The 14,407-nt window shown below is 35.8% G+C and overlaps 1 protein-coding gene across 2 annotated transcripts in view; it reads left to right on the top strand.

Moving 5' to 3' along the window:
• LOC102228072 (protein diaphanous homolog 3-like) overlaps window positions 1–14,407 on the top strand; it is a 163,655-nt gene that overhangs the window by 90,242 nt on the left and 59,006 nt on the right. For both annotated transcript variants that reach the window (XM_023331769.1, XM_023331768.1), the window contains 2 exons: window positions 1,363–1,527; window positions 8,641–8,776. In XM_023331769.1, coding sequence (XP_023187537.1) covers window positions 1,363–1,527; window positions 8,641–8,776 — 301 coding nt within the window. The remainder of the gene's footprint in view (window positions 1–1,362; window positions 1,528–8,640; window positions 8,777–14,407) is intronic.

Here is a 14,407-nt window from a genome sequence, read left to right as displayed (position 1 = left end):
AAAAGAGGACAGATATTACACTCCACAACACTCATCACCCTCAACTCTTAGCTTTTTTTTTTCCTCTCTTTTCTTCTTCTTCCTACTGACCTCCCTAATTCCTTAAATTTCCTCACATTCTGGCTTGGAAACATATTACTGACAAGTCGGTCTGGGCGGAGAGCCTATCGAACAGCATTTATCCAGCTGTGAATAGGTAGTCTCATCGTCAGCCAGATTCAGCTGGAGCCAAACCTCAAATAGGTCCATCAATTGAGCTATAATGAAGGTGCAAAATCAGCCAGAATGCTGCCCACACACACTTGTATGACACCACACTCACAGTCCTGCTTCTTATCTGCCATTAGATGACAGTGGTAGCCATTACGTTGTTGATTGCCTATTCAGGATGTTTCAAGGAAACATAATCTGAAATTTTCAAAAATATGAAACTGACGGCGATGTGGATTTATTTATTTTTTTTGTAATGCTGCAGAAGTTTTGACTTTCAGCTCACAATGGTAAGCATGTGAAAATGATAGACAGGAATATGCATTTCAGAAATTATTTTAGAGGTGTGCATGGAGTCAGACTTTCCTCCACAGTACTGCATGCCCTGATGGTTGGCACGGTGCTTTTCAGCGCTTTCGCTCCCACACTGACACCTCTACGGCACACGTTGACAGAGCTATTACAATATTTGTCTCCTTCTGCACACAAACACGCCAAAGAATAAGAAGCTATCCTTTTCCTTGCCTCACCTGGGTGAATTTGTGAAGATGTTTCAGTCAGATCCTGCAAGCGACTTAAAGCCATTGGAGGCTGCTGTAGTTATTAGACTTTTCTTTAATAAGGGATCATTTCACTGCTTTAAAATCACTTTGAGATGCAAAGACATATTGGTGCTTAAAAGTTTTACATAGACAGTGTGAGCACATGTTGCAGCTTTTGGGTGGGCTTCAAAATGACACCCTCATGAAAGTGAGAATTACATAAATATTACATTCTATAAAATCAGTGCTCAATGCAGCAAAGCTGAGAATTTCAGTGTTTTCTGCATATTTGACCGTGCTACCTTTTTCTTAGCTTGAGTTTATGTTAGCGGTTATGTGTGTGAGATATATTAAGACACTTGCCAGAAGCTGAACATTGATGGTGTAGGCTGCAGGGGTGCGAACACACTGTGAAAGCAACCTGACAGACTGTATCCGAGCCACTAATGGCAACATCACAGTTTACATCTGACTGATTTCCTCACATTCCAAAAAACCGCAGCGAATGTTTTCGTCTTTGCTGTCCACCTACAGAATCCTCTGATCAGCATTGGATGAATGCCCTAATATGTGATGGATGTCTTGTTGACCTTGACATACACCCCATTACAGCTTCAGCAAAGTGGCTCAGGAGCAGTATGGAAAGCTGGCGATCATGCACAGCAATATGGAGACCATGTATCAGAACCTGCTGGAGTACTTTGCTGTTGATCCCAAGAAGACGTCTGTGGAGGAGTTGTTCACCGACCTCAGCAACTTCCGTTCCATGTTCACAGTAAGTATGCTAAATCAAACACTGGAACAGTCCTTTGCATTTAGCTCCCCACTCCTTTTTTGTAATGTTTATGAAAGCCTTTGACAAAACAGTTCTTTACTCTAAAACAATTTACTCAGTCAGTACATAACGGTGGCTCACTTTCTTTATTTTGATTGTGGCTTCCTTAAGTTGTTTCCACATTTTACTGAATTGTCCTGCTTGCATATGGGCACCAAACAATCCTAATCTTCAGCAGTATTGTGATAGATATGAAAAAAATCTGCTGTTGCACTGTAATTATAAAAATGGGACACAAACAACTTCTTGTACGATTCCATAACCTTAATATTCTAATATGCAGTGTTGAGCAGAACAATGTGAGCAATGCTTTGTTCACTCTCAACCAGGCATTTATATTATTGCTCTGCTCCTTAGACTTATTTATGTGGTGCTGCTTTGAGGTCTGAATTTGTGCTGACCCACTGTGTTAAATCAGGGGGATTAGTAGCATAGGTCACTGAACATGACATAAATTAGTAGCTAATTAAGCGACTAAAGTTCTTGCACTGCCCCAAACTTAACATTTACCCTAAAGACACTAATGGATTCCATGCCCTTTTTATACCGCAGAGATGTTTTTTTTTTTTTTCTTTTAGTTGAGTCTTATTATCCAAATTTTGGAAAATTCATGTACTCCCTTGGGCCAGAACATAAGCCCTCTGACTCCTCCTTTAGAGTTGTCACAATAAATTGTATATACTTTGCTCAAGTGAACGTGCAATAGAGAATTCATTCCCTTTTTAAGTTTCAACATTGTAAAAATAGAACATCAAAAACTAGCCCTAATTTCTTCAGACATTTTAAGAGGCAATTATGTATAGACACATTGATTTATTTCCATAGCCTTAGATCATTTTTATGCTTGAAAAATTCACAGTTGAATGTTAATGTTAACAATACAAATGTGTTGATGTTTAGTTTTTTAAAAATACTTGCATAGGTTAGTTTGGTGTAGATTTGAATTAACAACATATAAATAAATTAACAACCAAACCTATGCATTCACAATGTACAGTTTTTATCAGCTAATTAACTGTAGAAAATTAAACCAGTTCTTTGGCTATGGTTTCAGCCATTTAGTGCCATCTCTTGGCATTGTGTCCTGCTTTAGCTTTTATGCTCTGACCAAACATAACGGTTAATGACTCTGCTTGTGAAAGGTGAACAAGCCAAGTGTTATAAAGACCTGCATTATAAGATCAACACTCCCAAGGTAGCTATTTATTTCCCTGTGATAGGTCAAGGCACAAGCAGCTTACACCCTCAGCATTTCGTACAAATTGTCACATCACACAGACATGTCTTGGGAAATGCCATGGCCAGGTCAGCGAACACAGGCATACAGTAAATCTCCGCATCGTAACCTCTCGGTCAAACCTGTGTCAGCATATACCTCACTGTGCCAAGGCCCATGCTAATAGCTTTGTGCTGTCTCCAGTCTTATCCCCAAAGCAAACTGAGCCCTTGAATGTGTGTATTAAATTCATAAAGCATGCATGCTTGTATAGTTTGTTAGTGTGTGGATGTTGTTTCATTTGGGCCGGTTTTATAGGAAGAGCTGCTCAGTTTGGTTTTATTTGCACACGAAGCTCAAAGACATACACATACTTGTGCACGCATGCAGCAAGTGCAGTCACCCGTAGGAAGAAGACCCAGGGCGAGGCCCGCACATCTGACAGAAATCCAATTGAGCGTATCTAATAGTGGACATCCAGGAGAGAAAGATGGTGAAGCAGACTTGCAGTGATGAAGAAAAGCAGAGGGCAGTTATCTTAGTGAGCTAGTTATTTTTTTTTCTTTCTCTCTTTCATTTAAATAATATATATTGAAAATATAACAGAATGTATATAATGTGGTAGCATTCATTTTATGTTCATAAAAGAATGTCTTGACAAAAGAGAGATTAATGAATTTGAAGTCAGAAAATAAATGTTTCCTGGATTTCTTCATGAAAATTACAAAATGCACTAAAAGTCTCAAAATATTGATGAATGCAAATTAAGTAAGCAGATTTGACAGAAGCTTGGAGAACATGATGAGGATTTCTTGGTCAAAAATGACCAGTGACCAATACAGAATGACATTAAATAATAAGTGCAAAATTGTACTGAGTGTTTTAACTTAGGTCCTTTTTCCCACTAGCTCAAAGTGTAACAAAATCGAAGTTGGTTCAGACAATGCAGTTAATGATGCATCCTAAATCTAATTTAGTGAAAGTCCTGCTGCTGTGAGACTACTGTGGTTCTAAAGCACAAATAAGGACAGGGACACCTCCACCTTGTAATGCAGGAAGGTTTTACCACATGGCTGCATTCAGTTTGAACACCTGATTACTCTGCTCTGCTTTATGATGCCTGGCGTGTGCGGCTCAGCTATTCAGACCTCCACCTTGTTGACACTGAGAGCAGAGATGAGAAAGACTGATGCAACTTGATTGCCATATATTTATTGTCCTCACATCTGCACATTGTCATTGGCTGTTGACTACAGATCTCTTGTCTAAAGGTTGTAACCCTAAAAGGCAATATGCACAACAACATAAGATACTAGGCAGAGGGCAAGAGGGCAAACATTTACCAAAGTACACCAGCACACTCTCATTCTGCTTATAAAAGGTGATAAAAAAAACTGTATTTACAAGCGTTGAGAAGAAAAAAGAAATCACATTTTTTTCTCAACAGTATTGGATTAAAATGATGAATGGCAGATGATTTCAGAACTTTGGATAGTTATATCATCAAGTAACCCATGTCAACTTAAGCAATTTATGTGCTTGGCCATTGTATGAAATAATAGTCTTTGAGCATCACATAATGAGAACCACTCACTTACAAAAAGATGTGGGTATGTGAGGGATGAAATGGAAAATGCAGTGTGTTCCAAAAAGAATTTAACTTTAACAACTCAAACTTTTTGCATTAAATAATTTTCCAGTTGCTCATCTTCGAAGCTGCTCACAAAATGAAGATGAACATTCAACCTTTAGTGTAGTACAAAACCCTGGGTCTAATCATTGGGTGCTATCTATCTAGTTAAAGGACAGAGACAAGTTGAAGGATTAGGATACACATTGTACCAATGAATCATTTTTCTTAATAAATAAGTGATGATGTGTAAAATCTTTGACAAAATCGTTTGAATAAGGGTTCTGTTTCTCTGTTTAAGGTCATAATTCTTTAGAAGGTGGGGAGCACTAAAGCACTGAAACATTTTCAGAACTAGCAAGCATGTGTAGGTGTGAGCTGGTCCTAATTGTTACTGAAAATCTATTCAGTATTAAATGACTCCTCTGTCACCCTCTCTTAGTGTTTGCCTCCGCTTTACTGTACCAAATCAGATTCTCGTTTATTGCAAAGTTCTCTTGTGAAGAAATTGTTGCCATGAACAACCAATAGTCATTCCATCATTTCAGAGGAAAATTTATGACACAGAGGCCTTCATTTAAAAATAGTTAAAAAGAGAGCTGTGAATAGCTTCAATCACAGTAATTTGGCATTCATCTTCCTCATGTCCTTTGAGCTGTACTACCTTCCTTTCAAATTGGAGACTGTCATTTGTATTTTCAAACCTCTTCTACAAACTGTACTGAGAACGTAACTTATTTTATTTTTGTAAGTGTGTAAACATTTTAGGTCAAAATCTAAATTCTAAAATTTAATAAACTCCTTGACCTCAATATGGGAAATTGTTAGAACTACTATCTTCGTACATAGATAAGTTTCCAAAATTTTTGTTCATAAACCCTTTTAGGACCCATCAGTTTAGAAAAGTAGTAATTTGAATAAAGCAGAGCTAATCAGAGGGTCAGATAGTCGTGACCAGGTAGCCAGAAGCTCAAGTTATATAATACCCTTTAGCATGATGCTGCCACAACCGTACTCTTTTACTGAAACCAAATCGAGGTTTCCCTCAGAAAACTTGCTAAGGCCGGTGGTTGGGTGATGGGGCAGTCATTCATCAAGCCATCTGTCATGTTTTTGAGTTAAAAAATGTTGAAAGTTGACAGGAAATTTGAAAATATCACTTGATATTTATGCGTTATTGAAAGATTGGAAGATTAACACCTGAACACCAACTGTAAAGTCTTAAAAAAATGCAAACATTTTAAAAAGACTTAAATAAATAAGCAATGCTTAGCCTGGTGGGGGCACAAATGAAGCCCGGTGGCCCGCCAGGCTTATAAAACACTGGGGGAAACCCTGCAAACAAAGATCTGTTCCTCAACCGTAGACGGGTCAGATTCCAGGTAGATGTTGGCTTCCTACAGTGGTGCTATCATGTGCCAGATTATTTTTTAGCAAAACACTGAACTCCTCAGTTTCTCTGATACGCTTATCAGTATGTGACAGTGTTCCCCGGCTGCAAGTTGCTTTAAATAAAATGGTATAATAAATCTAATTAGCAGTAATGTTTGTGATGCTGATAACCATGCTCATTACTGTTAAGTTAAACACAGTCTTTGTAGCATGCTGATATTAAGACTCATTCCCACATGACTTGTGGTTTAATAGAAGCTTGTATGTCATTATACCTTATTTAAACTGTCAGGTTTAATGATAGGAACGTTTTAGGACCCTGATTACACACTTTGTCGTAAACTATTATGATTCTTCAAGTTTGGAATTGCATGAAAAAAAAATCAAATTTTTGACTGTTCCACAAAGTGATGAATAGCTCTGCACCAAATTCTTTATTTCTTTATTTACCTAAGCCCCAGCTTTCTGCCAAGTTGTTTCCAATTCTCTATGGTATTTTTTTCCCTTTCTGTGCTCTTGATGATAAATAGCAGAGAGCACCTATATTCATCTTTAACTTTACCTTTAGCAGAGAGACAGGGAGCACAGTGCTTTTAGGTCAATCTGCTGATAAAACAACCTACAGTTAACATGTAAAGGAGGCCATATTGTGTAGATATTTAATAGTATGCATTATGCAATAGTTGATTTACTCACCTCAGCTTTAGAAAACACAGTTTTGAAGTACAGATTAAGAGCGGTAATTTGAAAGGTTTATATGTTTGTCTTGTTCAGGTTGCAATTTCTCTGCAAGTGGTTTGTTGACGTTATACTGATCACGCTGAACTGTTTTTGAATTCGAGTTGACTGTGCCATTTCTAACAGTGGTCACTTTGATGCAGTCATATTTGGAGATTGTCAGCTGGCATCAATAAACAACTATCCCTTTTTAATGTGCCACTTGAGTTTTTCTGTATACGACAGTAGAGTGTTAAGCATGTGTTTCTTTTTTTTTTACTGCACATCCTTTTATGTAGTCTTAGCATCATTATTATTCTTTCTTATTCGTGCCACTCACGATGGGCTGTGTAACTACAGCAGGAGGGGCGATTCAGCGGGAGGAGTCGGATGTTAGATGAAAACCCAGACCTCCTCGCTTTCAGTGACAGGCTATTGATCAGGATGGCAGTCTGGCCACCACTCTATTAAATCATATGCAGTATATCTCTTGCTGGGGGATTATTGAGCTATTGACATTGTAGAAATTTAACAATAGAGATTACAGAGCCCGTTTCCTCTTTGGTTTGATGTATGGAGGTTATCTTCTGTATCATTCTACTTGGACAGGTTGGATTTAGAAGTGCTTGTGTACCATGTCTTGCATTATTTTGCAATGTCATTTTACTTTACACTCACACAAAGGCCTCCAGCTACCAGCAACTGAATGCATATTTACTATAAAACAAATTTTCTTTTTTTGAAATACTATTCTGTAGTATACTACTATGTAGGACTTCAAGCTTCAGCTATTTAAAAAAAAAAAATCAAAACCATTTTCTTCCAATGTAATTGAGATTTAGATCTGTCAAAGGCTAGACATGCTATGCATAATTTGTCAAATTAGAATAATAGTTTAGGTAAAACTAAACAAGTACAAAAATGTTAATGATATTCATACAGGTCGGTTAATAGTTCATTAAACTTACAATTAAAGAGCTAAATATATAAATCAATAATTAAAACTTTAAATTGTTTAAAGTGCCTGTTGATTAAAATTGTTTATAAAGTCAGTGATTAAATTGTCTGACTAAATATTTCAATATTAATTTATTATTTTGATATGTGCTGTGCTACAGCCAACAATGAAGTGATTGAAACTGTCACTAGAGACCAACTGCAGACCTGCCACCTCGCCTGTATAGCAGTTTTGTCTCTTCGCTCGCTAACTTTGATGGGGAAGGCAGACCAATAATATAATTCAATGCACAACAACTTATAAAAACAAACATAATTATATATGCTTTTATTTAATTTCTACATGTTATTGAGATATGTATATTGTACAATTTGAAAAAGTTCATAATTATACAATAATTTGTTTAATATATGCTTCTATAAATGTATATAACTAAATATTTAACAATTTATTTATTGAATAGAGGTACTGTCTGACATGGTTGGTGTTTTATTATTGGCACTAATTTCTTGGTTGCAGAAAATACTCAGAGGGGTTTTACACTCACACAACCTTAACAGTATAAAGTGTTTACATTTGCTGCACAGTTGTAGTTACACTTTTGAAAGTTGCTTCTCACTTTATCAGCATTGCAATTACAAGTTCCCACATTAGCAACCAGGTGAGGATGAACATGTTGTTAATCTCTAGACTTAGGAACAACAATTTGTTCAGCAATTTATTTTAAACCGTTAGCCTATAAGTGAATACCAGGAAGGATGTTGTTGCCCCTAAAAATAAGGGTTGGAGAGAACAATGTTGAAATGTAGCTGTGAGATTCTTTTGCATAACAGGATCAGTTGTTTTGTCTATAAAAGGAGCCAGAGGCAAACTGCAGGATTATTATTCCAGCAGTCCTATGACTCTCTAGCGTCTGGAGCCTCTGTTGTGAAGCCATTTTATGTCTGCCAAGACCACAGTGACAGTTCACCTTAGAAGCGTCATCTGACTTTAATAGTGCCTGATAAAGACGTCTGTGTGGTTTGACAGCTGCCTTTGCCTTTGACAGGGCCTACACTACTGTAATTAACCCAACTTAGCAGTCTGTCATGTTTTCTCTTTCTCCATCTTTTCATCACTTTTTTTCCCCTTCCTTTACAGCAAGCACTGAAGGAGAACTATAGGCAGAGGGAGTTGGAGGAGAAGCAGAGGAGAGCACGGGCCGCAAAGGAGAAGGCTGAGCGTGAAAAGCAGGAGAGACAGCAGAAGAAGAGGAGGTTACTGGAAGTCAATGCAGGTAAAGACTGTTCAATTTACTTTGCCTGTCAACTCCTCGCAAAGATAAGGCTTTTACAGAGAGCTGTGTGCCAAATCAATCTTGTTGCAAATGGTGTTAGAGATCATTCAAATACAATGACTCTCATTTATCAAACAAACAAACATGTCTCATTTTAATGGATTACAGGAGACATCTGTTTTCTCGCAATGCACTGTTTATCTTCTGAAGTACAAAAAGCCACATCTGTAGAAAATAAATGTGTGTGTAATTTGATTGATTGTACATAATTGTAAGTAGACATTTTTGCTACTTGTGTCGTTAAGGCCAGCCGCACTTTGCAGGCTGGTACAGATTAACCCATTCACACATTTTATACAGTGAAGGTCAAACCACTGACCTTCCAGTTGGTGGAAAGCGTACTTCATCTTCTGAGCTATAAACAGTCCATGAGGTAAAATTACACATTAAAATGAAGAAATTTGAGTATAATCACACTGTCCTCATCTTTTAAATAACAAAATTCTGATCTAATAATTTTATCAAAGTGTGTTTACAAGACATGAAGAGAACAAGTTTTTAGATGCCAGGCACAGTCAGTCTGTCGCTGTCTGTTATACAATCATGATCCAAGGATCCTCTATGGTGGTATTGGGTTTATAATTCTGTTTATGATTCAATAAAAAAGATCTTTTGAAGAAATTATTGTGAAGCTACAACTCAGTAATAACCCTAAACAACCATTTGTAAGATTTATAATTTCGCAGCACAGTAATATTTAATATGCAGTTCTTTGTGCCTTACACAATCCTGTTCTTGCTCTTTGTGACGCTTTGTTTTAGATAATCAAATTTCAATGTCCTCTATATTAAACCCATATGTGTATTTGACAACATTCTTCACTAACATTCTGTTTCACTAACTCACAACATGAATTATGCTAAGAGATCTAAAAGCAACATGTCTCAAGTTAAAGAGTTTTGAAAACAAAAAAAGAGTCAAAAGTCATTGGCATTCAAAAGTCCAAAAAACATAACCCATTTAAGTGTAATATTTAAAATCCATTCTTTATTACTACAGTAATGTTGAAGTCTCTAATGCAGCTGTGAACAGTAATCAATCATTCAAAATCTGGACAAAAGCAACAAACTTTGCAGCTTTTTTTCCCCACATAAAGTAATAGCAGATTTGATCTTTAACAATTTCAGACTGAAAGCAAAGCAAGCTTGGCTGCTCATTCTGAGAAAAAGTAAAAACAGGCAAACAGAAAAGCAAGTCATGACTCAAGATTTGAGTCAAATACACACCGCTATAACCAAAATCAAAATGCACAGATGCTAAACCATGACAGCACACTTAAAACAGCTGATTCTGTTTAATAGTGCATTTATAAGCTAAATAAATCCAAACATTGGGCGAACATTAAAGGTTACAAGTCATCCATCATAAGAAGATTCACACATTGCATGTTATTAGGTCTAAAAGAAACAAATTCTGATGGGAAGCTTTGTTAAATTATCCATATGTATAGATTTGTCACATACTGTATGTTTCAGATAAATGTTGATGGAGGGTGGAAGCATTGCAAAGAGAAGAGTAACAGCTGTAGGAAAAAAAACACAAAGCAACAAAAACAAACACATACACAAAAGAAAAAAAATCTAACGGTGGGAACCTTTTCATGATTGGTAGCTTATCAAGTGTAGTGGTTTAAAACAATTGTGCAAAGAAATGTAGGTCAGAATTTCTCCATGGCAATGTAAAAGATTTTGCTAGTGATTGCAGGCACTTCATGACTGTTGTTGCCACCAATTACTTTTTCACACAGGGTGAATTTGATTTTGATAGCCTTTTGCCTGAAATAAAAATAATTCAAACAGCTCTTTTGTGTGAATATGTAGGAGAACAAATACTTTTTCACAGCATCAAATATCTGCTTGTGAAAGTTGGGTTTCAGTCAGTATTAGTGCTGTTATGTTGCCAAAATAACAATGGATGATATTTTTGTTAAGGCATTTTATTGACCAACAGAATTTTGATTTCCCTAGTAAAGAGGTTTGACACAAAATGCAGCAAAATGGCAATAACTTGACCGTGGGAGGTGGCATGTGGTGAAATGACACTTGTTTTATGATAATCTTAATTTTACATTTCAAGATTATAACACAAAACCGCAGAACGATAAATTTACTGAACACCCCACCTTTCTTTCAGGAAGATTTTCTCTAGCTTTTGGCCGAGAATTTGCATCTACCTGCTAGTTGTTTTTTGCTCTGTTTTGCTTTGGAGTGCCAGAAGCTAGTTTGATGCCAAAGTCAAGGCTGGCAGAGCAGTTGTATCAGGCAGAGAGGCCTGAACGAGTATTTAAGGTTGAAAATATTCTATGCCAGTCAATTTAGCACTCCTGTGGAAGTTAGAGAACAGGCCAAAGTACTGTTGTGGCCATACTGTCCAGTCAAAATCTTGGCATTTTATTGTACCATTCAAGTCCTACAGCAGTCATTTAGTCAGTATCTCTTGATTTTTATGTCAATTTCTTATCTTTATATAAACAAAGCACAAACTTTATAAGCACCAACTTCTGCATTTTGGTCAAACCTTTTGATTTGTATACTTTGTGAATCATCGGAAAGTGTAACATCACTTATTAATCGTATAATTGCAACTTTTCTTTTATCTGAAAATGAAAAGTTTTAATAATTACTGTCTCATTTTTTCAGTAAATCAACAATATTTTGGAGAAGCTAGTTTAAGCAGATACACAAGATAAAATATTTTTTTGCATATGTTAGGCTATATTTACTGTTTGGCAGCTAAAAAAATTAATTCAGCAATTAGACAATTTAATATTCTTTGGATATGTCTTTTAAAAATCCTAAAGCTGGGCGTGCTGTGGTGGCGTAGTGGTTAGCGCGACCCACGTTTGGAAGCCTTGAGTTCTTGACACGGCTGTCGAGGGTTTGACTCCCGGACCCGACGACATTAACCACATGTCTTCCCCCTTTCCTGTCAGCCTACTTTCATATAAGGGACACTAGAGCCCACAAAAGACCCCCTGGAGGGGTAAAAACAAAATAAAAATAAAACAAAAAAAGTCCTAAAGCTGCTGTTGATCAGGTATAGACTTAAGAAAAGTATTTTTGTGTAAAACTTAATTATCACTGGCACAGTTTTTATTTTTTTGACGAGGTGTATTTTTTATTATGGAAGTGTATGCACATTTATATCTGCCAACTTTGAATTATTACATTCTTAGAATGTTGTACTCTATTTGGCTAATTATTAGAAGTGAATGTTATATTTTTTTGTTGCATTTAATTTGATGATGCACTATGATAAAAGCTATTATAAACCTCCAGAGGCTGTGTTAAATTTTTTTCAAATTTTGGTTTGTCATTCTGTTGTGTTTTTTAATGTGCAAAATTAAAACAAACATCTTCTTTTATAATTAAGAAATATATTGAAGAATAAATTAGTGTACATTAACTGTACATTTTCCATGTCTAAGATGGTGATGTTCTTTATTTTGACTTAAGGCTTTGATGGTTTTTCATATTTAAGAACACAATTACCTTCAGTTTTTGGAAGGAATTTTATTGAACAGTTTATATAAACATTTTTCTGACCGTGTGCAAAGTGCAGCATGTTTGATGTAAAAAGACCCTAACATAAAGCACACATGTAAGAAAAGACCCTGTTTTCAAGTGCCTTAGTCAGAATCCTGACCTTCATCCAACTGAGTTGCTATGGCATAACCTTAGGTGGGCTATTTGACATTATCAAGGCGTCCCAGAAATACAAGTAAAAAGAAACAGCTTTAAGGAAAGAATGGTCCATAAGTCATCTTTATTGTTGTGAAAATTCCAAAAGCAGCTATAGAAAAGTGCTTTTGAAGGTTGTTTCTGAAATATGCGTCTCTATGAATTACTAAACTCAGTATGTCACCTGTTTTTCTGCCTCTTTTGTGAGTGAAGTTTGCTTATAAAAGAAAGCAATATCCAAATAAATTATTTGTGTATTATTTGTTCAGCCAGTTTGTGTAAGACTCAAGTCAGCCTGCATTGTGTGGATAATCAATTCCAAAATCATGGCAACTGCAAAAACTCAAAACTCTTGCTCCTGTGGGCCACTATGTATTGTGTTTGAACTATACTTTGATTTCTATTGACTGATTATTAGTGCTTTCAAGTTGTCAGCTTGAGGTATTGCCTGTGAGGTTAATTATGCACCTTAACTTAACATTTAAGGCATATGAAATAATGGGTATCTAAGATTTTCAGTGGGTTTTTTTTTGTTACATTTTCACATATAAATGTTGCATGACTTGGGTCGACCTCAAATCACTCAGATTTGACTGTTGAATGTCGGAGGAGCGATGAGGACTTTTGATTAGATAACTTTGCTTGAAGCATGCAATCAAAATGCATCCAGTGAATGCAGATGTAACAATCATTTATTATTTATAGTGGTTATATGTTGAAAAATTCTCTGATGATTTTGTAAGCTACTTGAAATCTATGAAGTTGCAGCCAAATACCCAGAGAAGCCCCCCTTTAATCTTAAGACCAGAATCCAAATTACCATGAAAAATATGATGATATACCAAGCTTTTCTTAATATTTTTGGTGAAGCATAGTTAGGTAAACTGCTTTGTTCTGGAAATACCCAGTGTAAAATTAGGCTGTTAAAGTCAGCATTTTGTAATTATATTTACCATCACAAATTGTTTCTTCATCAAATAACCTCTTTGTTATTTAACAAATAACAGAGTGTTTACTGTCATCCACAATAATAATCTGGTTTCAGCATTTTAAACCAATAAAATAGACCAAACCACAAGGGAATTTATTCTTTATTAGCAGTGTCAAATTGTGTTTCATTACAAACTTTTTCACTCAAAAGTAAGATTTTATAACATTTTTTACCTCACTGACTGTTATTAAATTAGGCAAAACCTTTCCTGTTTCAAATCAGTTAAAAATATCAGTTATTCGTATATTGTAAATGTTAGCATGGGAAGCAAAGTTGTTAAAGATGTTTCAGAAGATTACAGATGTTGCGGCCTTCTAGATTCTAAAACCAAACATTTCCAACGAAGGCCGTGGGGTGGTAACAGGTGGTTTGATTTTTGCATGCACTTCAGACTTGATTGTTTGAAAAAAATGTGTGCTTTACTTCTTGTAAAAATATCGACAAAATAATTACTAAAAATCTTTTACAATTTAGTTGAAAACAAAAGCTAATGTAATCTGACATTTCAAGTTCAAAAGGTGTTAAAAAAAAAAAGATTTACAAAAACCTCCCATCATCACACCGGGCATTTACCAATAATAGACTTCCACCAAGCGCCCGGTGTGTTCTTAATTACTTAAATCAATAGGAGGGTCTAATAATTACCAAAGTAATCTAAACAATTACAAATATACAAATTAACTACAGATTTTGGTTCTAAACTAACTTAAATATAAATTTAACTGTCCAAAGGACAAAACTAAATTGTTAGAAATTACAATTCACAAAATTTTGTGTAAATGGCCACAACAACAGATATGTTGTTAGTATTTGACAGAAGTTTCTTCTATAAGTGAGTCTATATGACTTAAGTCAGACATTTTGTATATTTCTCCGCAAGCTTCTCACAATAGTTTGGTG

This window comes from Xiphophorus maculatus, chromosome 4, assembly GCF_002775205.1.
Source record: "Xiphophorus maculatus strain JP 163 A chromosome 4, X_maculatus-5.0-male, whole genome shotgun sequence".
In the NCBI taxonomy this organism is placed as follows: Eukaryota; Metazoa; Chordata; class Actinopteri; order Cyprinodontiformes; family Poeciliidae; genus Xiphophorus; species Xiphophorus maculatus.
Note: the sequence above shows the minus strand (reverse complement) of the source record. Positions and strands in the feature narration are given on the sequence as shown.